Source organism: Lemur catta, chromosome 15 (assembly GCF_020740605.2).
Source record: "Lemur catta isolate mLemCat1 chromosome 15, mLemCat1.pri, whole genome shotgun sequence".
Lineage (NCBI taxonomy): Eukaryota > Metazoa > Chordata > Mammalia > Primates > Lemuridae > Lemur > Lemur catta.
In genome coordinates, this window is record NC_059142.1 from 53,266,949 (window position 1) to 53,292,801 (window position 25,853).

The 25,853-nt window shown below is 40.0% G+C and overlaps 1 protein-coding gene across 6 annotated transcripts in view; it reads left to right on the top strand.

The window, feature by feature from the left end:
- Positions 1 to 25,853, top strand: part of MFSD11 (major facilitator superfamily domain containing 11) — a 32,073-nt gene that overhangs the window by 548 nt on the left and 5,672 nt on the right. The window contains exons 1-11 of one of the 6 annotated variants that reach the window (XM_045525766.1): positions 1 to 95; positions 703 to 873; positions 1,390 to 1,445; positions 3,091 to 3,198; positions 3,771 to 3,850; positions 3,978 to 4,074; positions 5,210 to 5,268; positions 5,809 to 5,953; positions 14,953 to 14,993; positions 20,811 to 20,876; positions 22,690 to 22,815. The exon at positions 1 to 95 is cut by the window's left edge and continues 57 nt beyond it. In XM_045525766.1, coding sequence (XP_045381722.1) covers positions 778 to 873; positions 1,390 to 1,445; positions 3,091 to 3,198; positions 3,771 to 3,850; positions 3,978 to 4,074; positions 5,210 to 5,268; positions 5,809 to 5,953; positions 14,953 to 14,993; positions 20,811 to 20,876; positions 22,690 to 22,815 — 874 coding nt within the window. In that variant the 5' untranslated portion in view covers positions 1 to 95; positions 703 to 777. The other 5 variants (XM_045525763.1, XM_045525765.1, XM_045525764.1 and 2 more) reach the window with 5 other exon arrangements.

The window sequence follows — 25,853 nt, forward strand, 5'->3', positions numbered from 1 at the left end:
AGTTGGAAAGCCCGCGAAACGCTCTTTCCGCCTGCAAAGCAGGGCGAGAGCGCTCCCGATCTGGGCTCCGCCTTCTTTTCGTGCCAATACCTCAGGTCCACGCAGCTTTTCTGCTCGGCCCTCAGCCCCGCCTCTGTCAGAGGGGTGTTCGTACCCCCATCTCCCTTTCTGTGTCTTCGGCCTCCCCAAACCCTGCTGAGTCGTCCCTGGGCCCCTCCTCTAGCTCCCGACTGCTCTTCGCCAGGCTCCACCCCCAACCCTCTTCGCCCGAGCTCGCGGCCCCAGGCTGCTCCCCTTCCCGGCGGTGGGGAGCCCTCGCGGTGCGCTTGCGCGTCCCGGGCCGCCCGGGACTCGGTTTCCCAGCCGGCCAAGCGGCCGGCGCCGCGGCGGCGATCAGGTGACCGGTCGCCTGACTTGCAGTGAGTCAGGGCCCGGAGGGCGGGGCCGCGCGGGCAGCTGCAGCTCGCCCTTGGCCCCTTAATCCCCTTCGCGGGCCCCCGAACCTGGAGCATCTATGTTTCTGGCGCGTCTCCGAGTGTTGGGCTCTTCCCTACTCGGATCACATCGTAGGAATGTCCTAACTGTGCCGATGGGGAGAGCTTCACCCTAAGCCCAGGATTCTGATCCAAGAACTGGAAGTTGACAGCTCGGCTGCCTTGCTCCTGCATCTGCCTTCTCTCACCGTCTCATTTCCTTCCCCAGGATTGTCAGTGGGTTCGCCCCGAGGAGAGCTGACTGCCCTGGGCTGTTGCTGACCTCCGGCAGAGCTGAGCCAAAATGTCCCCGGAATCTAAAAAGCTTTTCAACATCATTATTTTAGGAGTTGCCTTTATGTTTATGTTCACCGCCTTTCAAACTTGTGGAAATGTGGCGGTGAGTTGGAATCTCTTCTCCCTCCTTTGAAGTGCGTATCATGATTCTAAAAATGATAATAAAGGTTAGTTATATCTAATAGCGTGCTTAAATTGCATCTTTTATTTTCCCACCTACCGTTCTTCGTTTCTTATGATTAGGTTTGATTTCTTGTGTCAGACATTTCCCCTGTATGGGGTGTTAAACATTACCGTTTATCGGATTCGATTTGGGGTTTTGGATATTGACCTAGTTATTTTATTTTTTGTCTGTATTAAGCTCTTCGTTAGTACTTGGATGGCTAAGGAAATAAAACCTAGGGAGTACTTAACAGCGGGCTGCCTTTCCCCCTTCTGTGTCTGTCATTGCTTTGCCTTCTCCAGTTCTGTTGTCCTTTTTCTTTTCTCCTAGTATACTTTCAGTATTAAGTATTGTGAATTTTCACTTTATTGTCTTTTTGAGTACTTGGGGTGAATCTTTCCAAGGGGGAGGGAGCTTGCAAAACGTTTTCCTTGATTAGTTTTATTTTCCACACAGCAAACTGTCATCAGGAGCTTAAATAGCACAGATTTTCATGGCAGTGGATATACCAGGTATTGTGCTGTATGATTGATATTACTTTACATTTAACAGTAGTTGCTTAAAAACCTTCAGAATCACCAGCAATAAAATATTGTGATTGAATTAGTGGTGATTGCTTTTTTTTCTCAGTATCTAAAATATTTGGGAGAACATAATAGAATAAATGCAATGAGTTTAGTTTTTCTGTGGAATTAGACACTGGGTTTGAAATCCTGGCTGTACAACTTGATTGCTTTGTTATCTTAAGCAAGTTACTTCCATGAGCCCAGTTTCCTTGCCCAGACAATTCATGTAAAGCACTTGGCACAGAGCGTGGCATTGAATAAGTACTTAAGTATTGTCACAATTACATTTTCCCAATCCTGAACAGAAGATGTTTTATGTGATTCTTGAAACATTTGTGTTCCTGTTTTTATAATTTCATAGGAATATATTTTTATCAGAAGCCTTTAGATTTTTGTTAAGTCCCAATTTTACAGATAGGGGAAATGAAAAGACTTTCACAAGTCACTAGAATTTTGTGATGGAGCTGGGAATGTAATGTATACATGCATACAAACATAAACAGGTTTCTCTTTTTTTAATTTATTTTTTAATTGACAAATAAAAATTGCATGTATTTATTGTGTCCAACATGTTGTTTTGAAGTATTTTACATTTTTGAATGGCTAAATTGAGCTATACAAAGAGGTTTCTTAGTTTCTCTATAGTTAGATATTCGATCGTGGGACCCCCTCACCCCACAACTTTTATTTGTTTTTTTGTTACCTGTTTTAAGCCTTGTATATTTGAGAATGAAGGGATGTTAATGTCCATTTTTCTAATTGATTAATAATAATACCATAACTTTTTATAGTGTTTTGTCTTCATGCATATTCTGAAGAACAGAGGAAAAAAATGCATTTGATATTAGAGAGATTCATAAAAGCCAAAGAAGAATTTACTTTAGATTTATGAATAGTGGCTAGTAAATGAATTCAGGACTCATGAAATGATTTTAGTCACACTTTGTACAAAATGTACATATATACCTATGTACTAGGGCAGAGTCAATAGTAACTGAATACAGTTTAAGTGAGACCATTAGGTTGAGTTAAATAAATTCTGGTTTAAGCAAGTTATAATTCAGTGCTTGTTATTTATAGCAGGCCAATGTCATGCAGTTGCCAGGAGTTGTAAGCTAAGTTTTTAGAACAGACTGGTTGACTAGGGCCTCTGGAGTCATGGGGTCCTGACTTAAAGTCACAGCTGGACTTCTGGCAAGTTACTTAACTGCACTGTATTTCAGTTTTCTTTTCTCTAAATTGAGGATAATAGCAATACCTCTTCCTAGAGCTGTTAGGATTTAAAGAGAAAATATGTACAATAAAGTACTTGGCACAGTGCCTGTTATGTTAGCTGTTGTTATGATTTACCGGTATATTAAAAATGTATTGTCATAGGTAAGCTGATTCAAAGACATGTCTCATGGGACTTCAATATTTTGTACAAATGAAAACTTTAATATGATATTCAGTTTAGTGACATAAATTGTAACTAAAGAGTATGAATGTTTACTGCAAAATCTAAAGACTCTAAATAGATTTAAAAGTGAACTTTTGAGACAGTGCCTGAGAGTTTTGTTCTTTTTTTCCCATTTGTGTGTTACGTGTGCAGCATGGCAATTATTTATGGAGTGTTCTCTGCTTCAAATTTGATCACACCCTCAGTGGTTGCCATTGTAGGACCTCAACTCTCTATGTTTGCCAGTGGTTTATTTTACAGGTGAGTAGTAGTATAATCTTTCACTTACTTGATTAGAATACTTTCAGCATCTTTCAAGCACATGGTAAACTTAACAAGAACTTGGATTGAATAAAATATAGGTGGCATTTTAGGGATCTGGCTCTCTACTTCTTGCTCAGGGTTACCATACTGCTCTAATGTGATGGAATGTGTGTATATCTGCTTTGATTTTACTATTAAGAAAAATAGTATTAATCTCTTTCCATGAGGGTTGAAAAGAACATCCCATGAAATAATCTTATTTTCTATCTTGTTGACTAATGGGGATTCAAATAAAATAACTGAATGTTTCTCTGGGCTCTAGAACTACAGTTTCATTATATACTCAGATTTGGCAAGGGCCTTTGCAAACCTGTAAAATGTCTGATTTTACAAATTCAAATGGTAAATTAAGAAGTAAGTATGTTGCATTTGTCCCTTTTTCAAAACCGGAGAGGTCCTTTACAGGTTGAATTTAAAGAAGAGACCCTCAGAACTGATTCCTAGAAGGCATATTGGCATTCTATTTCAGGTACTGTTTGACTGTAATGCCTTGACCTGTTATATTTTAGCATGTACATTGCCGTTTTTATCCAGCCTTTCCCATGGTCCTTCTACACAGCCTCTGTTTTCATTGGAATTGCAGCCGCTGGTAAGCATTGTGATTTTTATCTTCTCTGTCTTCTTTTCTGGGGCCTATCTCAGGGTATCATTTATGTATTTAGTATGTTAAACTAAGTGATTTCATTTCCTTGATAAACTTTTGGTTTGAATTTTAGTGCTTTGGACAGCACAAGGAAACTGCTTGACAATAAATTCAGATGAGCACACTATTGGGAGAAACAGTGGAATTTTCTGGGCACTCCTACAGTCTAGGTAATAATTCCTTTTGAAGCTCAATCTTTCCTTTGATTATTTTTTTTTTGTCACCCATATTTTAGGTCTTTGTTGAAAATTCAGATCTTCCATGTTACGTGACTTAAGTTCTAGCTGAATGTGATACAGATTCAAAATTTTATAGAATTACTTGTAATATATGGACCTGCCTCATTGGAACTTTTGATTAGTAAATAGAAAATAATATTAACCTTCATGTATTTAGCATTTGCTATATTTCAGGGACTACTGAGTTCTTTACTTAATTTTACATAATCCTCATATAACCTCATGAGATGGAAAGGTATTATTTTCATCCTACCAATAAAACAGAGACTTAAAAGTTATTTATCCGATTTAAATCATTGTTATCTGGACTTCAAAGGCCACATCCTTCCCACAGAACTATACTACCTGATAGCTTTCAACAAGCATACTAATTCAAAAGTTAGACTAATTATACCAATACTGAACAAAAGAGCATGTTACATATTTCTTAAGGCAAAAACAAAAGCAGGCTTAGGGGAGGGGCGGGAGTAAAAAAAAAGAAGAAGAAAAAAGCAAAAGCAGTCATTCTGCTTCTGACTGTTAGATTTCAGGAATGTGTCCTGAGTAGTTACCCTAATGAATCTTGCCTAAAATTTTGGTCTTGACAAGGCTTAACAAATGCAAATGTTTAGTTTTAAGGGTTGTATATTAAGAAATAGGAGTGTAAATGAACAATCCTTCTCTAGTAAAGTATGCCAAATAAAGTATCTGATTAGATTCAGATAACTAAATCATGGATTTTTTTGGTCAGATTTTTTTTAAATTTGGAATTTTTTAAAGTAGTATAAGCTTGTTTCTAAGGAGGCATTTCCAGAGTTGCAATAAATCACGTTTCAATGTGAGTCAAATCTTCTCTGAAGTGAGGCTCTGAATCAGGTTACTGTCACATGGAAGGTGACTGATTCCATCTGGGTCAGTTAAGTTTTCAGAGTCAGGGTTTAGTTGATACTTTTTAATGACCTGGGACAGGTAGATACTTTAAAAATTGTGTCTCTCTCTTTTAACAAATAATGACAATAATTATTTTTTAAACACCATAAATATTAAAATAATGTCTCAACATCTTCTCCTCCTTTTTCTTCCCCAGCTTGTTCTTTGGAAATCTGTACATATATTTTGCCTGGCAAGGGAAAACTCAAATATCAGGTTTGTTTCATTTGCTTTGCTTTATTTGGATATGTTGTCAGAGCATAATAGCAGTTCTACAGAAATACCCATTATTGCTTTATTCAAACAGTGTTCTGATGAGCTTTGGTACCTCAAGGCCTCTCATATTTTAGCTTTTAGTAAGCCTTGTCCTTGGATCATTATTATTAAACTATAGGAGTATAGTTTATGCCCATGCTTCTGGTGGCATCTCAAGGTGTGTGAGAGGTTGTGCTCTGTGCGAGTGTGCTAGTCAATCATCAGAAGCCTTCTGAACGCTTGGTTAATTTATACACTTCTTTGATTAAAAGAACATGATTAAACTCTTGTGCTATTTTTCTTTTGGCTTATTAGTATTTCTCTAATTGAAAGACAGAGGTGGAGGTATCCTGTTTATCTCCTTGTCCTAAGTTTTTACTGATGCATTGAAGTAAAAATTAAATGAAGAAGTGTTTTGATGATTATAAGCAACCCTGGACATAGTACTAACTGTGGAATTGTTTGGTCAATGTTATCTAGTTCCTTCTTCTTTCTCCTTAGAGAGCGACCGGAGAACAGTGTTTATTGCCCTGACAGTGATTAGCCTTGTGGGGACAGTTCTGTTCTTTCTCATTCGGAAACCAGATTCTGAAAATGTCCTAGGAGAAGACGAATCTTCTGATGACCAGGACCTGGAAGTCAACGAGTAAGATGTTGGAAACATTCCTTTTTATTTTAAAGTAGATTTTGAGTAGATCTAGCCTAGAGATTACCAACCTGTTTAGCCCGAGCTAATATCTGATGACTCTCTGTACGGTTACCAGGGTTAGACCTGGGGGGAAAGTGTTAAGCAAACAAGAGAAAGAAGATAATAAAGGGGGAGCTGTGAGAGGGAAAGAAAGAAAAGGCCAGCAGAGCAAGGGAGGTGGTAAAAAGACGCACAGGGGATTTAAGTCTGTTCCCAGCTTTGCCACTGACATGAGTGTGGCCCTGGCCGGCGGCGTTAACCTCCTTCGTGTCTCTGGGCCTCAGTGTTTTCATTCAATTCAGCACATGTCTCCAAGTGTTTTCATGTGCAAGGATATGGGCTTATAAAGTAGAATAGAAAACAGTCTTTGCCTTCAGTTTTTGTGATCCAGCTCTAAAGTTTTCCGATTGCTGTGGTGTGACTGAGAGGCAAGGCCACCGGTTGTCACTGATGAACCTTGGTTATAACTGAGCTCTTGCTCACCGTAACCGGCTCTTGCGCTGACCTGTGCAGGTGGTTTTCCCCTGAGTGGTCCAAATGGGGAAGCAAGTATATGGCCCTCTGTTTTTGTAAAAATGGTAGAATACCTGAGCACATTTTAATTATAAGTGATATAATTTAAAACATTTTCTCTGCAGTATCGTCTAGATTTCAGGAAGGGGAGATGAGAAATTAATCTTTGCCACCCTCATTTTGCTTTATTTGTGAATTGATAAATTGTGAAGATTGTCTTATAGCATTGTATTTATCATTAATACTTTTGTATTGAGCATTTTGTGTTGCCTTTTTAATCGAATAAAGGGCCTAAAATTGTCCAGTCATCAGAGCATTAAGTGTTCAGAACTTGCCCTAAGTTTGTTTCAGGCAAAGGGATGCAGTAGTTTGGTTTGGATGGACCAGCTCACCTTGTTTGATTGTTCCTCACTTTATCATGGGGTGCAGATATTGTGCTCTTTACAAATTAAAGGTTTGTGGCAACCCTGCATCTCACAAGTCTATTAGCACCTTTTTTTCAACAGTGTTTGGTCGCTTTGTGTCTCACATTTTGGTGATTCTCACAATATTTTAAACTTTTTCATTATTATTGTATTTGTTAGGGTGATCTGTGATTAGTAATCTTGAATGTTACTGTTGTAATCATTTTGGAATGTCACGAACCGTGGTGAACCTAATATAAGATGGTGAACCTAATTGATAAATGTTGTATGGGTTCTGACCACTCCACTAACTGCTGCATCCCTGTTCTCTGGGACACAACAATATGGAAAATAGGCCAATTAATAACCCTATGATGGCCTCTAAGTGTTCAAGTGAAAGGAAGAGTCACATGTCTCCCATGTTAAATCAAAAGCTAGAAATGATTAAGCTTAATGAGGAAGGCATGTCGAAAGCTGAGATAGGCTGAAAGCTAGGCCTCTTGTGCCAAAAAGTTAGCCAAGTTGTGAATGCAAAGAAAATTAGAAGTACTACTACTCCAGTGAACACATGAATGAGAAGAAAGTGAAACAGCCTTATTGCTGATACGGAGAAATTTGAGTGAACGGAAGAGATCAAACCAACCACAACATTCTCTTAAGCCAAAGCCTAATCCAGAGCAAGGCCCTAACTCTCTTCAATTCTACAGAGGCTGAGAGAGGTAAGGAAGCTGCAGAATAGTTTGAAGTGAGCAGAGGTTGGGTGAGGTTTAAGGAAAGAAGCCATCTCTGTAACATAAAAGCATAAGGCGGAGCAGCAAGTGCTAATGTAGAGGCTACAGCAAGTTATCAAGAAGATCTAGCTATGATCATTGATGCAGGTGGCTACATTAAACAAATTTTTGATGTCGATGAAACAGCCTTATATTAGAAGAAGATGCCATCTAGGACTTTCATAGCTAGAGAGGAAAAGTCAGTGCTTGACTTCAAAGCTTCAAAGGATGGGCTGACTCTCTTATTAGGGGCAATGCAGCTGGTGACTTTAAGTTGAAGCTATTGTTCATTTACCACTTTGAAAATCCTAGGTCTCTTAAGAATTATGCTAAATCTGCCTATTCTCTATAAATGGAACAACAAAGCCTGGGTGACGGCACATCTGTTTACAGCACAGTTTACTGAATATTTTGAGCCCACTGTTGAGACCTACTGCTCAGAAAAAAGATTCCTATCAAAATATTACTACTCATTGGCAATGCACCTAGTCACCCCAAGAGTTCTGATGAAGATATACAAGAAGGTGAATGTTGTTTTCATGCCTGCTAACATAGCATTCATTCTGCTGCCCATGGATGAATGAATCATTTTGACTTTTAAGTCTTATTTTTTAAAAAAATACAGTTTGTAAGGCTATCACTGCCGTAGGTAGTCATTCCTTTGATGGAACTGGGCAGAGTAAATTGAAAACCACCTGGAAGGGATTCTATTTTTTTCCTTCCCTCCCCCACCAATTCATCATTCTAGATACCATAAAGAACATTTGTGGCCGGGCGCGGTGGCTCACGCCTGTAATCCTAGCACTCTGGGAGGCCGAGGCGGGCGGATTGTTTGAGCTCAGGAGTTCGAGACCAGCCTGAGCAAGAGCGAGACCCCGTCTCTACTAACAATAGAAAGAAATTATATGGACAGCTAAAAATATATATAGAAAAAAACTTAGCCGGGCATGGTGGCGCATGCCTGTAGTCCCAGCTACTCGGGAGGCTGAGGCAGTTGGGTTGCTTGAGCCCAGGAGTTTGAGGTTGCTGTGAGCTAGGCTGACGCCATGGCACTCTAGCCAGGGCAAAAAGAGCGAGACCCTGTCTCAAAAAAAAAAAAAAAAGAACATTTGTGATTCATGGGAGAGGGTCAAATATCAACATGAACAGGAGTTTGGAAGAAGTTGATTCCAACCCTTGTGGGTAACTTTGAGAGGTTCAAGACTTCAGTGGAGGAAGTCACAGCAGATATGGTAGAACCAGAAAGAGAACTAAAATTAGAAGTGGAGTCTAAAGATGTGATTGAATTCCTGCATCTCATGATCAAACTTATCCAGATGAAGCGTTGGTTCTTATCAATGAGCAAAGAGGATTTCTTGATGAAATCTATTCCTGGTGAAGATGCTGTGAACATTGTTGAAATGACAACAAAAGATTTAGAATATTACATAAACTTAGTTGATAAAACAACAGTTAAATGATAAAACATTAGTTAATGTTAATGATAAAACAAAAGTTAAAGTACGTACATATTTTTAGACATAATGCTATTGCACAGTTAATATATCACAGTATAGTGTGAGCATAACTTTTTTATGCACTGTGAATCTGGGCATGGTGGTACGTGCCATAGTCCCAGCTATTTGGGAGCCTGAGACGGGAGGATCATTTGAGGCCAGGAGTCCAAGGCTGCCATACACTATGATCACATCTGTGAATAGCCACTTCACTCTAGCCTGGGCAACATAGCGAGACTCTGTATCTAAAAATAAATAAAAATAAATAAAAACATGCTTGCTTTGGCAGCACATATACTAAGATTGGAACACTACATGGAGGATTAGCAAAATTATTTAAAATTAAAAAATAATAAATATATATATTTACATAGAGGCAAGCAGTCCCCAAGTTACAGACGAGGTAATGTCTGAGAAGATCTTTAGGTTGGATTTGTATGTAGCTCAGATCCCTAATGAATAGCACATATACAGTGATGATAACAATACTATAATGGCTCATATGTGGCAATAATACAGTGTCCTAGTGTAGTAATAATACACCTGTACTGTAACAATGAGTTACAGAATCTATTGTGCTCTTTCTTCTAGTTCAACCAAACAGAACATAAAATCAGACCCATACAAAAGGTTAGATAGGAAATAGGAGACATTTCAAAAAAGAATATACAAGGTTAACACTCACCTAATGTTGCATCAATGTCTTGCTTACTGGAAGGGGCACTTTTGAGGCAAGAAGGTAGCTGACATTAATCGGAAGATGATGATGGAGATGGTGCCCGAGAGGATGGAGTGGGAGTTGGAGCATCAGGATTTGGTTCTGTTGCTGGGGGAGGGGAGCTCACCACTGAAGTCAGTTTCTTGAAAACCATCTAGGGTTGTTCACGCAGCCCTTTTCTTTTTTTCATCATAAATGGCCTGGTAGCAGCTGATGTTCTCACTAACTGCACGGTTAACCTTTGTAAACCGTGCAATGTTAGAATCTTGCTCTTCAAGCTTAGCAAATCCTGCTTCAGTAAGACAAGTGGCTTCAGCTCATTATTTTGTTGTAAACGTTCTTGGCTCTGGATCTTCTGATTCTTCATGTTTCTATCTATCAGCTGCTCCTCTATCTGGGAGACTGGCTGGTAGCGTAAAGATGCTGTGCCAAGGAACCGCTTACACCATGTGGGTTTGTTTACTTGTATAGGAGAAATTAGTTTTCAAATTATTGTTTTAATTATTTAATTATAAATTATCCTCATGGGGAGCCTTGGGAGCCTGTTCGTGAGTATGGAATGCTGCAAATCGGGTCATCTGTAACCCAGGGACTGCCTATACATATGTTAAATATATATGTATATGTATATATTATATATATATATAAATGCACGTACCGGGAAACCCAAAAACTTACACGACTTACTTTATTGTGGTAATCTGGAACCAAACACACCATATCTCTGAGGTATGCCTGTCTACCTGTATATATGTGTGTGTGTTTGTATATGTATATATTGCACTTTTTTTTTTTTAAGCACAAACCAATAGATACTGGAGAAGAGGTCTGTAAAGATGAATAGCACAAAGTCAGCAGTAATTAACCACCTGTTCATTCAGCCAGTGTTAGGTGTTGGTCCTATGAAAACAAATACAACCCATCCTGTTTTCAAGGAACTTGGCTGCTGAGTAGAGGAGATAGACAAGTAATTATGTCACTGTGATAAAGTGTAGTTTTTAGGAATATAACTTAGCCTTTTTAGCATTCTGTCTTCCTGAATTGTCTCCAAAACTTGGAGCTTCTGTGTCTTTGTTCTACAAATAGCACCGACTTGTGCCAGCCCTTTTCTACACTTGAGGGATACGCATGAACAAGACAGATAAGACCCTGTTCTTACAGGACTTAGTTTTAGAGCGGGTGGTAGACAGACCATACACATGTAAGGAAATAGTAAAGTACGTGAAAGGGGGGGAGGTGCTGAAGAGCTGGGTGGCTCCCTGAAACCAGAGGTGTGAAGGTCAGCTGAAGCTCAGCTGGTGGCCTTTGCCAGGCCAGGCACAGGGAAGGATGTGGTGGGCCCCAGCCTGCAAGAAGGAGCGGGAGCAGGAGTGTCTGCAGCAGGCATTGTGTAAGGCTGGGTAAGGAGTTTGAATTCATTCTTGGTGTGATTAGAAGCTATTCATTGTATAAGTAGGATCTGATTTTAAAGGATTCCACTTAAAGGCCTTACAGAAAAAGATTTGAAGAAGCAAAAAGGCAGCTAAATATGGCTTCTACCTCAAGTGCTTAATTTGCATCTTTAAGACCTTGTTAGCTGGGTGATCTCTAGGCATTTCTTATTGGCAATTGCCTCTATCCTCCTCCCCTCCGTCCCTCGCTCTCTCCATCCTTCCTTTCCCTTCCCTCCCTCCTACCTTCCTTTTGTCAATGGAAAAGAAGACAAACTGTAAAATAATTTAAGGAAGTTTATTCTGAGCCAAATTTGAGGACTATGGCCTGGAGCCACACCCAAGAAGCCTTGAGCAAGTGGACTCGCTGTGGCTGGCTTACAGTTTGGTTTTATATATTTCAAGGGGACAGGGATTATAGGTAAAGTGATAAATCGGTACATGGAAGGCATACATTGGTCTGACCCAAAAAGGTGGGACATCTCAAAGTGGGGGCTTATACATCATAGGTGGGTTTAGGGATTAAGGCAGGACAACTCGAATCGGGGACTTAAAAAGTCATAGGTGTTAGACCCAGTATCAGAGCAAAATTCAAAGAATAAAGAATAAAAAAAGAAAAGAATTTTTTTTAAAAAAAAAAGAAAAGGAAAAAAAGTCATAGGTGAATTTAGGGATTCTTTAGTTGACAACTGGCTGAAAGAGTTAGGCTTTGTCTCAAAGACTAGGAATCAGAGGCCGGGTGCAGTGGCTCAAGCCTGTAATCCCAGTACCATGGGAGGCCGAGGCGGGCGGATCGTTTGAGCTCAGGAGTTCGAGACCAGCCTGAGCAAGAGCGAGACCCCGTCTCTACTAAAAATAGAAAGAAATGATTTGGACAGCTAAAAATATATATAGAAAAAATTAGCCAGGCATGGTGGCTCATGCCTGTAGTCCCAGCTACTTGGGAGGCTGAGGCAGGAGGATCGCTTGAGCCCAGGAGTTTGAGGTTGCTGTGAGCTAGGCTGACGCCACGGCACTCACTCTAGCCCGGGCAACAGAGTGAGACTCCGTCTCAAAAAAAAAAAAAAAAAAAAAGACTAGGGATCAGCAGAAAGGAATGCTTGAGTTAAGATGAGGGTCTTCTAGCTTTTATGTGGTGCTATACCAGTATCAGGTTGGGAAGTAAACCATATCATCAAAACCTGTTTACTGAGATTTTATCATTTGTAGGCGTGACTCACCAGGCCGCCTTAGAAAGGAATTTTTGGGGCAAAGAAAAAGATCAGAGTTCATTCCTCACTTTCCTCCCTCCCTTCTTTCCTCCTTCCTTCTCCCTATATTTGAGTGTCTCGGATACTCTAGTCATCATTTGGAGGACACTGTGTTGAACAAAACAGAAGTTCATGCATTCATATACTTTCTAGTGGGGGACAGACAGAAAAGAAACTGGGAAGTTTTTTTTTTTTAACAGCTTTATTGAGCTATAACTCATATACCATATAATTCACTATTTAAAGTGTACAATTGAGTGCTTTTTAGTAGATTCATGGAGTTGTGCATCTGTAATCACAACAAATTTTAGAACATTTTTATTACCCCCAAAAGGAACCCTGTGCCCCTTAGCCATCTGGTATCTTAAATAGAACAAATATAAAGCAGAGAAGCAGTATAGCAGTGTGGGGGTGGGGGGGGGTTGCAATTATAGATAGAGTTATCAGGGAAGGCTAAAAAGGTAATGTTCAAGTCAATACCTGAAAGAGGTAAGCTAGTCCTGGCATTTACCTGGGGGAGATGGGTTTGGGAGAGGATCGACAATGATCTAACTTAATGCTAAGCATATCACTGAATTAAATTAGAAGTAATTTGCAGCAGAATTGATTATATTTTAATAGTCTGTAGAGTATAAATCAGTTCTTACTTATTTGGAGCATGAAGCGTAAAATATTAGAATCCTACATCAGATTCTATCCAAGTACAAGATGAGGGTACTACCAATTAATGGAGTCTAAATAGTATTTGCTTCTGGCGAAGGCATGAGTTTTATGGTGAGGAAAAAAGTTTTCTTGGTTAGAACATACTACCTTTTTTTGTATCAGTAATTTATTTATTTCTGAAGTTAACTGGATCTCTATTAGATTCCTTTTTTTTTTTTTGTAAATAATGTCATTTAAAGCATGAAAATTGATCATAGGAGTTGAGTCATTCTTGTCATACCCAACTAAAATGGAGTTGAGGGGCCAGGGGAGAAAGCACTCAGGGTATATAATGTTGCTCTAAAAATATCATCCTCGGCCTGGCACAGTGGCTCATGCCTGTAATCCTAGCACTCTGGGAGGCCTAGGTGGGAGGATCGCTTGAGCTCAGGAGTTCCAGACCAGCCTGAGAAAGAGGAGACCCTATCTCTGCTAAAAATAGAAAAAAATTAGCCAGCCGCAGTGGTGCATACCTGTAGTCCCAGCTCCTCGGGAGGCTGAAGCAGGAGCATCGCTTGAGCCCAGGAGTTTGAGGTTGCTGTGAGTTAGGCCGACGCCACGGCACTCTACCCAGGCAACAGAGCGAGACTGTCTCCAAAAAAAATAAAAATAAAAATATCATTCTCTGCAAGTCCTAACCTGGTTTCAGGTTACAGGAGCTAAAACTGCCTCTTGTAACCTGAAACCAGTTTTATCTATAGCTGCTGAAGTAACTTGCTGCAACTTGAGACTCATTTTGCCCACCATCATTGCCCACCACTCGGAGCTGGCCAGTTCTCCAAGGCTTTGCTAATACCAGTGAACTTTTTCTGAGGCCCACAGGTAACATTCCTCTTTTTTATAAAACCCCAAACCTTCTCTTTGTTCTTTGGACACACCAGAGACCACCTGGTCTATGTGTATGCCCTAAATTGCAATTCTTTCTTCCCAAATAAAACATTAAATTTAAAGATTCATCTCTATATTTTTATTTTGACTTCGAAAACAGGTACAGGAGAAATAGACTTGGCTGGTAGGATAAGAAAACTTTCTCACCATAATCTTATTAACAATTATACTTGAATAATATTATTTCATTTAATTCCCACAGGCAAGTGACAGTGTCCCCAATTTACAAATGAGGAAATAAAACTTACAGAAATGAAGGCACTTGTCTAAAAGCACATGACTAATAAGTGGCAAAGCCAGGACCTGACTCTAAAGCCTGTGTTTGTAACCAGTAGATTATTTTGCATCTCAGCCGTGTCACAGAGGGTATTAATGGCTTTGAGGAGTTATGATGCTGAAGAATTTACTTTTTCATAGTTGGGGTGGTGGAAAATCAAGTACTCAACAGATTATTTTTACAGTTCAAAAATGGCAGAATAGAGGGTATTTCTGTCCTGTCTGAAGATCATTTCTGAAAAAGACATGCATGAATATGTGCAATAAATTTAATGTGAAAGAATTATCTTCTATTGTTAAGAATAAAGATGGGTACTTTAAACACATTACCTGCAGCAACAACATGGCCATGAAGGGACATCCTGGAGCCAGGAGCATGGAGGGGCATTGGAGATAGCAGCCAGACCACGTAGAGGACAGGATTTTTAGAAACTTAAGTGAAAATGTAATCGTATTTTTGCTCTCTTTAATTTTCAAGGGAAAATTCTTTTTTAAATTTTATTTTTTCAGGTCTGCCCAGAACAATATGACAAAGGCAGTGGATGCATTTAGTAAGTATTTTCTGTATCTGAAATGCAAGAACTGTTCAGGAACAACTTCAGCATTTGCCTTTCCCCTTTTCCCTGGTAATTTTGGATTGACGATACCCCAGGGTTTGCATTTTTCCAGGTATGCTGCTCTGAAATGTACTGGTCTTCTTCGTAGGCCTCTCTCTAACATGGGGATGTGTGAGGGATGGGTGATAATATGAGTCCCTACCTGAGCAGGTGTGTGAGGGAGGTGGGAAGAGGCTGCAGGGCACTCAGGTTCTCTCTGGTGTTGGGAGTCCACTGGGCGTTAACCCGGGGAAGTAAGAGCGGATTGCTGGCCACTCCTCGGAGCAGAGCAGCCCCAGTGACTCGGTAGCTGGTAAGAGCAATCGAGCTTCATCCATGGAGAGTTCTTCCTGGCCAAGGACTCTGCTAAACTCTTTATGTATTTTACTTTATGTAATTCTCATAGCAATTCTATCAGTATTTTATATGTACTTATCTCAGTTTTACAGAACAGAAAACTAAGGCTTAGAGAAATTAACTAATTTACCCAAGGTCGACCAGCTAAGTAGGTGACTGAGCTGGGGTTTGAGTCAGGGATTCTCAAAATGGAAATCTGTGGTTCCTTCAGAAACAGGCAGCTGTGGTTTGTGATCCCAGCCAGTGCCCTCTGCTTCTCCTGGGCTCTCGCAGCTGCCTTGTCTCCTGAAGAGTGAATCTGCTGGAGGCAGTTACTCTCCAGTGGGGAGCAGCCTTTGGGGGCCACGTGCTTTCAGTAAGTCCATTGTGGGCCACTGGGCCTTAACGGTGTCATGGCCTTTAAGTACTTAGGATTAGCCTGTAGGTTGGTTTGGGCTGGGGAGCTGCTCTAATCAGCTGTGGCCTAGCCCAGATGACACAACGCCATTGCCAATCCTTTGCCAGGAATTCCCTGTAGCCTCTTTTTTCAGAAAGGGCCTATGGATGTGGGAGTTTGAGTCTTCCATATGGTATATGGTTTCAGGAATACATTTATAATTATAAATTGGGCTACACAACATAATTAAAAGGGCTATAGCCTGACTCTCCTAGCAAGATGGGACATTACTACTGTCAAAGGTCTGGCTTTCAGCTCTGCAGGTCTGGAAACTTGTCGGTCAGAAGACCCATTATTGATCACATGGGCCAGAGGGGAAAAGGACTCAAGCTAAACTCATAGAAATTGCAATTTATTTTATTATTATTATTATTAATTAATTAATTTAGTTTTTGAGACAGGGTCTCATTCTTGCTCAGTCTGGTCTTGAACTCCTGAGCTCAAGCTATCCTCCCGCCTCGGCCTCCCAGAGTGCTAGGATTATAGGCATGAGCCACCGCGCCCGGCCAGAAATTGCAATTTAACAGTTTAGGCTGGTATTTCATATTTTTAGTGAGCCCTTGCAAGGATATTGCCTTCTTGTTATCAGGGGCCTAGAAAGCCAAGTTGGCTTAGCTGGGGAGCTTGGTGAGCAAAGGGAGAGAAGAAGAATGATGAGGCTTAGAGCAACCTGTCTGGGCCAGTGTTTTATTTATTAATCGTGACCTGCCTTCAGTTGGTGCTATGATAATGTTGTACAGAGAAGGTTCCTATTTACTATCTAAAAGCACTTAATTCCTGAACTGAATGTGTAAGTTTAATGTGATTTTAGAACACACCAGTGAAATTTTTAAACATTTTTTTTATATTGACAAAATGATGCTGAAGTTCATCTGTTAGGGTAAATTACTGCAAATAGCCAAGGGAATTTTTAAAATATAATTTTTAATTTTTTGTAGAGACAGGGTCTCGCTGTGTTGCCCAGGCTGGTCTTGAATTCCTGGGCTCAAGCAACCCTCCCACCTCGACCTCCCAAAGTGCTGGGGTTAGAGGCTGAGCCACTGTGCCCGGCCAAGAGAATTTTTTGAAAGGAGGTGAGGGACTTATCCTAGTAAACATGAAAACCTATTATCACTTCATTTTCAAACATCAGAATAGCAAGACCAGTGGAACAAAGTCTTGAATCAGGTCCTTGCGCATAAAGGAATGTAGAATGCAATGAAAGTGAGTCTTAAGGTTAGATAAGTGCGTAGAAAAATATATAGATCCATACTTTATACTAAAATCCCAGGTAGATTAAAGATTAATTGTAAAAATGAAACCATAAAAGTAATTGAAGAAAATAACTGGGTAGAGAAAGGCCTTGCAAGCAAGTCAGTCAAACAATACAGGAAAAGACTGCTTTTTGGTCAACTAAAATATAAAACTTCAGCCTGTCAACACAACCTAACAAAGTTAAAATGGGGAAATATTTCTGGGGAAAATATTTGCAGTATGTGAGGAAGAGCTGTTACGAACTGATAAGACAAACATATATACTCTAGTAGAAAATAGGCATTTTACAAACATAGAAAACATTATTGTAACTTAAGCGGAGTTGACCTTTGAACAACGTAGGGTTATAGGCATGGACGCCCCCTCTCCGCTTGCACCACTGAAAATCCAAGTATAACTTTTGACTCTCCAGAAACTTAACTAAGCCTACTGTTGACTGGAAGCCTTACCAATAATAAACAGTTGATTAATATCTATTTTGTATTATATATTGTATTCTTACAATAAAGTAAGCTACAGAAAATATTATTAAAAATAATAAAGAAGAAAAAAATTATATGTATTTATGGTATACAACGTTTTGATATAGGTATACACTGTGAAATGATTATAATCAAGCTAATTAACATATCCATCACTTGACATAGTTATCGTTTTTTGTATATGTAATGAGAACATTTAAGATCTACTTTCTCAGCAAATTTCAAGTATACGATAGAGTGTTATTAACTATAGTCACCAAGCTGTACATTAGATCTACAGAATTATTCATCCTGCCTAACTAAAACTTTGTACTCTTTAACCATCATCTCCCCATTTCCCCCACCCCTCAACCCCTGGCAACCACCATCCTACCCTCTGCTTCTATGAATTCGACTTTTTAGGTTCCATATATAAATAAGACCAAGGAGTATTTGTCTTTTTTGAAGTCTGAATAATATTCTATTTTATATGTATACATCACACACAGTCTTTTTTTTTTTTTTGAGATAGGGTCTCACTCTGTTGCTCAGGCTAGAGTGAGGTCAACTGCAACCTTGAACTCCTGGGCTCCAGTGATCCTCCCACCTCAGCCTCCCAAGTAGCTGGGACTACCAGTGTGCACCACCACACCTAGCTAATTTTTATAGAGATGGGGTATCACTATGTTGCTCAGGCTGGTCTCGAACTCCTGGCCTCAAGTGGTCCTCCTCCCTTAACCTCCCAAAGTGCTAGAATTACAGGTGTGAGCCACCATGCCCAGCCCTACATTTTCTTTCTTTACCTATTGAAGGGCATTTAGTTGTTTCCGTACCTTAGCTATTGTGAATAATGCTGTAATGAAGATGGGAGTGCAGATGTCATTTCGAGATACTGATTCCATTTCCTTCCTATGCCCAGAAGTGAGATTGCTCGATCATAATACAGTTCTGTTTTTAATTTTTTTGAGGACTCTCCACACCATTTTCCATGTTGGCTGTACCAACCGACATTCTCACTAACAGTGTACAGAGCTTCCCTTTTCTCCACATCCTTGCCAACTCTTGCTATCTTTTGTCTTTTTTGTAATAGCTGTGTGGTTTGGGTAAAGGTTTTCAATTTTGATGAAGTGGATTTATCTGTTTTTTTTGTTGTGTCCTAAGTTTTTGCCTCACTCTAGGTCCCCAAAATATACTCCCATATTTTATGTTTTAATTTCAAAATACTAAGGATATGCAAATGTTTTTGTCACATGGATGCTTTATGTAATGCTTAAGTCAGGGCATTTAGTGTGCCCGTCACCAGAATAGTGTTTATCGTACCCAATAGGTAAGTTTTTATCCTTCCCCTCCCCCTTCTAGGTTTCCAATGTCCTTTATATCTCTTTATGCCCATGTGTACCCCTCGTTTAGTTCCCACTTATTAGTGAGAACTAATTAGTTTGGTTTCCATTCCTGAGAAACTTCTCTTAGGATAATGGTCTCCAGTTCCATCCAGGAATTTTCTTCTAAGAATTTTATAGTTTTAGCTCTATAGTTATGGTCTGTGATTGCTTTTGAGTTAATGTCTGCGTATAGTGTGAGGTAGGAGTCCAGCTTCATTCTTTTCCATATGAATATCCAGTTGTCCTGGCACCATTTGCTGAAAAGTCTGTCCTTTCCCCCACCAAACTGTGTCCTTGCCCTTGTCGAAAATCAATTGACTGTAAACGCAAAGATCATTTTTACATGAAGATTCACTCTTGGTCTTGTATATTTTATGGGTTTGGATAAATGTATAATGACGTGTTCACCATTATAGTCTCATACTAGATTATGTTTTAGAGTTTCTTTTTGTTAGCTAAGTCTTCTGATAATTCTAAAATGAACATGCTTTGTTAGTGTAATTTTTTAAAATTAAAAGTATTGTTTTAAATTTTGTATTGATTATATAGTTTTTCCTGGAAATATTTAAAAGTGATCGGTAAAAATATCTTACTGCATTTGTTCTCACTATATTTCAGAGACATTAGAGAAATACTTAAGTATCTTCTTTTACATATGGAGAGATTCAGCACAGTGTTTGTGACTTATGTAAGTTTTGTGGTCAGCAGTTGAATAAAAGCTAACATCTGGACCCACTATTAGTTTTGTATAGTAGATTAGTGGTCCTTAAATTATGAAATGTGAGCAGGTTCAAAAAGGGCAGTTAAATTAAAATGTAGAGCTTTTATTATTATGATTTATTTTTATTTTTATTTTTATTTTTGAGACAGGATCTCACTCTGTTGCCTGGGCTAGAGTACAATGGCATCATCACAGCTCACAGCAACCTCAAACTCCTGGGCTCAAGTGATCCTCCTGCCTCAGCCTCCCTAGTAGCTGGGACTATAGGTGTGCCTGGCCAAACTGTGGAGTTTCTAGAAATGCATTTTCCATTGTAGATTTCAACTAAATTAAACAGTGTGAAAACAAACATTAAAGTGATTGGAGGCCAGGCATGGTGGCTCACACCCAGCACTTTGAGAGGCCAAGATGGGAGGATTGCTTGGGGCCAGGAGTTTGAGAACGGTCTGGGCAATAGTGAGACCCTGTCTGTATAAAAAAATTTTTTTAAATTAGCCCGGCATGTAGTCCCAGCTACTTGGGAAGCTGAGGCACGAGGGTCACTTGAACCCAGAAGTTTGAAGTTGCAGTGAGCTATGATGACACCACGCACTATAGCCTGGGCAACAGAATGAGACCTTGTCTCATTCAGTCAGTCAATCAATAAACAAACAAATGTGCACAACTAAAGTGCCAGTCCTCAGATCTAGAGTCAGAATCTTGGGGAGTGGTACTCCAGCTTCTGTGTGGTCAGAAAGCTCCCTGGTTGATTGTGACTTTGAGTCCAGTTTTAAAGCTGCTCTGTGAGAATTCTTTAGGAAAGTCAGTGCTTAGCCAATTGTTGACTCCTTTAATCACCTGATGTTTAATCATGTCTGTTGAAGTATTTTGTTGTTTTGTTTGATTCTGTTTGTTTTCCTCCTTTTCATGTTATTTTTGTTGTAAGAACTAGAAAATATGTTGAAGAAAATGAACTCAAGGATATATTTAAGCACTTGAAATAAGCTTTTGTTTTATAGCACAGATTTAATTCATACCTTACCCATTTTAACCTAAAATTTTAACTTCTATCCCAAAGCATTTACTGGCATTATTAACAAGGGGTGTTTGGTTCAATGAATATTTTAGAATTTTTGTTTAATTAAAATCTAGTTAAGTATTCCTAAATTTTTTTCTTTACAGAAAAGTCTTTTAAGTTATGCGCCACCAAAGAGATGCTCCTTCTTAGTATTACAACTGCCTATACAGGTAATGGAATTGCTGTTTTGGTTTTCTGTTGCTGCATGATGACAATAAGGGCTGGAAACAATAGTCATGTTATCATTTTTCACAGTCCTGTACATTGGCACAGCTGAATCGTTCTTACTTTTTTAAATTTGTAGAAATGTATGCGGTACAAGTGCAAATTTGTTACATGTATAGATTACATAGCGGTCAAATCAAGATTTTTAAGGTATCCGTCACCTGAATAACATACATTGTACCCATTAAGTAATTTTTCATCATCCACCCTCCCTGGGTGGTTCTTCTGATTCAATTACTTGGAGTCTCTTGTGGCTTCTGTCAGAGGGTGGCTGGGGCTGGAACTTCCAAGACAGTTTTAGTCACATGTCTGGTACCTTGACCATGGTCAGATATAGATCTGAGTCTCTCTGCATGTAGTCTCGGGGCCTCTGTCCACCTGTGTGACCCCCTCCACAAGATCTTCTGACCAGGCCGCATAGCTAGACGTCCTTGTTAATGGCTAAAGGCTGCACAGGGGTCAACAGGAAAAACTATCAGACCTTCTTAAAGCTCAGGCCTGCATCTAGCCCAGCTTGGTGACAACAAGTCACAGGGCCAGCCCAAATCCTCTGTGGGAAGAAAACCAGGACACATGGCTCATCAGGACCCATGATTTAAGGGCAACACGGAGCACTGCAGAAAATAACCATGAATAAGTCTCTGTAACTTTACATGGATTAAGATAATTTCTGATGAAATAGAAGGGCATGATCATGTGTGATGTGACAATAGGTGGAGCACCCTTAGGTCTTAAGAATGATGAGGGAATTCATTTCCTTTTAGATAATGCCCTAATGTGCCAGTTACTACTTTGCACGTATGTGCCTCCCAGGTACAAACTCTTCTTAGGAGAAAGAGAATAAACATTGAACATCTTTAAAATTCACAATTGAGATTTTGTAGCATTAAGAAATCAAGGTCCTCTACTGATTTACCCTAACTTTTTATTCTAATCTTAGTAATTTTCTTTTCCTAGGAAACAGGGTTTAATTAAAATGTTATTGTGCCTTTGAGCAACAGTGGATGGCATGTATTGGTTTTCCAGTACAGTAACATTACAATCCAGCAGGAGTAGGAATGTTCCTGTTTCCTTGGAAAGCTATTCATAAGGATAATGAGTACTTTAGTATTCACTGGTATTTAGTATTCAAAGTTATGTTAATTATATCCTCTGCCTATCGCCTTCCTGCACGCTGAGTGACAGGTTTTGACATGAGGATGTCTGTTTACTTGAGTTGTATACTTTTATCTGAAATACATGGCAAATGCCATCTCGTGGTATCTTAGTTTTAGCTGCTATAACAAATTGCCATAGACACGCTGACTTAGCTATTAAGATTAGGGTGCCGGCACGGTCGGGTTCTGGCCAGGGCTCTTCCTGGTGTGTAGACAGCTGCCTTCTTGCAGTGTCCTCACAAGGCAGAGAGCAGACAGGACGCCAGCTCTTTGGTGTCTCTTTATAATCCACCCTTATGACCATATTACCCCGCAAAGGCCTCATCTCCAGATACCCTCATGCTTTGAGGATTAGCATTTCAACATATGGATTTTAGGACGGACACAAATATTTAGTCCATGGCATGTGGCTAATTCCATTTTATCCATTATATAGCATCAGTTTATGCTCTGCTTGGGGATTAATACTTTATTCTCTGTGAGTTCTGTTTTCTCTGTGTGTTTTATGTGTATGTAACTCAAATACTACTAGACATGAAGAAAATCAGGAAAAGGAGAACGTGAATGTATAGTTAAATTAAATCTGATTTTTTTCCTAAAGGTCTGGAATTGACTTTCTTCTCTGGTGTATATGGAACCTGTATTGGTGCTATAAATAAATTTGGAACAGAAGAGAAAAGCCTTATTGGACTTTCTGGCATTTTCATCGGCATTGGAGAAATTCTAGGTTGGTTTAAAAAAAAGTCTTTGCATTAAAAATACCAGTTTGTTATAGTTAAAATAGAAATTTTAGGCCCGGCGCGGTGGCTCACACCTGTAATCCTAGCACTCTGGGAGGCCGAGGCTGGCGGATCGCTCAAGGTCAGGAGTTCGAGACCAGCCTGAGCAAGAGCGAGACCCCGTCTCTACTAAAAATAGAAACAAATTATCTGGCCAACTAAAAATATATATAGAAAAAATTAGCCGGGCATGGTGGCACATGCCTGTAGTCCCAGCTACTCAGGAGACTGAGGCAGTAGGATCGCTTAAGTCCAGGAGTGTGAGGTTGCTGTGAGTTAGGCTGACGCCACGGCACTCACTCTAGCCCGGGCAACAGAGCGAGACTCTGTCTCAAAAAAAAAAAAAAAGAAAATTGAAATTTTAAGGTGTTTCACCTCTCTGTCCTTGAATTTCTGTTTTTTCTACTTATTTTTACCCAAATGGGTATGTTTTTGTTTTTCTGTTGTCACTACTCTAAATTATAAAACATTTGTCAAATAATTCACAGACAGAAACCATAAATAAGTAGATACTTAGTGTCGGCCTGGAGCAGTGGCTCACACCTGTAATCCTAGCACTCTGGGAGGCTGAGGTAGAAGGATTGCTTGAGCTCAGGAGTTTAAGACCAGCCTGAGCAAGAGTAAGACCCCCGTCTCTACTAAAAATAGAAAGAAATTAGCTAGACAACTAAAAATATATATATAAAAAAAAATTAGCTGGGTATGGTGGTGCATGCCTATAGTCCCAGCTACTCGGGAGGCTGAGGCAGTAGGATTGCTTGAGCCCAGGAGGTTGAGGTTGCTGTGAGCTAGGCTGACGCCACGGCACGCTAACCCAGACAACAGAGTGAGACTCTGTCTTAAAAAAAAAAAAAAAGATATTTAGTGTCTTGGAATTCTTGACTTTCTGGTTTTCTTTCTTTCTTTCGTTTTTGAGACAGAGTCTCACTCTGTTGCCCTGAGTAGAGTACCATGGCGTCAGCCTAGCTCACAACAACCTCAAACTCCTGGGCTCAAGCAATCTTCCTGCCTCAGCCTCCTCAGTAGCTGGGATTACAGGTGTGCATCACCACGCCCAGATAATTTTTTCTATTTGTAGTAGAGATGGGGTCTCGCTCTTGCTCAGGCTGGTCTCAAACTCCTGAGCTTAAGTGATCCTCCCGCCTCAGCCTCCCAGAGTGCTGGGATCACAGGAGTCTGCTCCACATCCTGCTCCTGAGTAGGTGCTTGCAGGCAGCCTCCCTGCCTCGGGGTTGGCTGTGCCCCTAAGAAGGAGCCACCGTGCCAGGCCTTCTATTGGAGTCTTTTTGCCCATTTTTCCAGAAGATTTTTAATCTGTTTTTCCTCAGTTTTAAATTTGCCTTATAAAATTAGGGATGTTAGCTCTTTTTTTCTGTGTGGTATATTGTGAATATTTCCCCCAGTTTATTATATGTCTTCTGACTTTGGTTATGGTGCTTTTTGCCATATATTTGTTTTTATTTTTATGTAGTCAAATTTATCAATGTTTTATTTTTATTGCCTCTGGATTTTGAATCATAGTTAGAATATTTTTCCCTATACTGAGGTGAAAGATTTGCCCATATTTTCTTCTGTTATATAATTTATTTATTTATTTTTTTGAGACAGAGTCTCGCTCTGTTGCCCAGGCTAGAGTGAGTGCCGTGGCGTCAGCCTAGCTCACAGCAACCTCAAACTCCTGGGCTCAAGTGATCTTTCTGCCTCAGCCTCCCGAGTAGCTGGGACTACAAGCATATGCCACCATGCGTGGCTAATTTTTTCTATATATTTTTTAGTTGTCCAGCTAATTTTCTTTCTATTTTTAGTAGAGACGGGGTCTCGCTGTTGCTCAGGCTGGTCTCAAACTCCTGACCTCGAGCCATCCACCCGCCTTGGCTTCCCAGAGTGCTAGGATTACAGGCGTGAGCCACCGTGCCCGGCCAGTATTAATTATTTTAATGTCTTGCTCATTCCTAACATCTGCAACAGTCCTGAGGTAGTTTTGTTTCTTTCTTTTCTTTCTTTTCCTAACAGTTTTATTGAGATAAAGCTCACAGGCCCCCAAATTCACCCAGTTAAAATGTAGGGGTCAGTGTAGCAGTACTTCGTTCCTCTTTATTGCCAAATAACATTTAACTATATACATATACAACATTTTATTTATCCAGTCATCACTTAATGGACATTTGGATTGTTTCCACTTTTTGGCTCTTATGAGTAACGCTGCTGTGAACATTCGTGTACGAGTTTTTGTGCAGACATATGTTTTCGTTTCTCTTGGGCACATCCCCAGGAGTGGAATTGCTCGGTTATGTGGTAATTCTACACTTGATTGCTGTTTCTCCTCATTGTAGGTCCTACTTTCCTGCTTCTTTGCATGCCTGGTGATATTTTATTGTGCATACCAGACATTGTGACTTTTACTTTGTTGGGTACTAGATTTCTTTTATTCCTGTAAATATCATTGAGCTTTGTTCTTAGATGTAATTCATTTAATTATAAACAGCATGATTCTTTCAAGTCTTGCTTTTAAGATTCATTGGGTGGGGCTGGAGCAGCACTCACTCAGTCTAGGGCTAATTATTCCCTTCTCCTGGGGAAGGACCCCTCTGTGTCTCCACCCAGTGCCCTGTGAATTGTAAGTTTTCCAGTCTGGCTGATGGGACCAGACACTGATCCCAGCCCAGGGCACTAATACGGCCAATCCTGTTGGCTGGTTCTTTCCTAGGCCTCTGCTCACTTCCTTACATAATGTGCTGATCAGCCCTCGGCTGAAGGCTCAGGGGGACCCTCTGAAGACCTCTGGAATTGTTTCTCTGTGCAACTGTCCTTTCTGATACGCTTGTCTGTGAACTCTGGCCACGCTGATATCCCTAGACTCACAGCCCTGTCTCTTCCATTCAGGAGGACTGTGGGGCTCCCTTTCCCTGTGCTGCAGCCTACTTTATTTATTGATTTATATTTTTTGAGACAGGGTCTGGTCTCACTATTACCCAGGCTAGAGTGC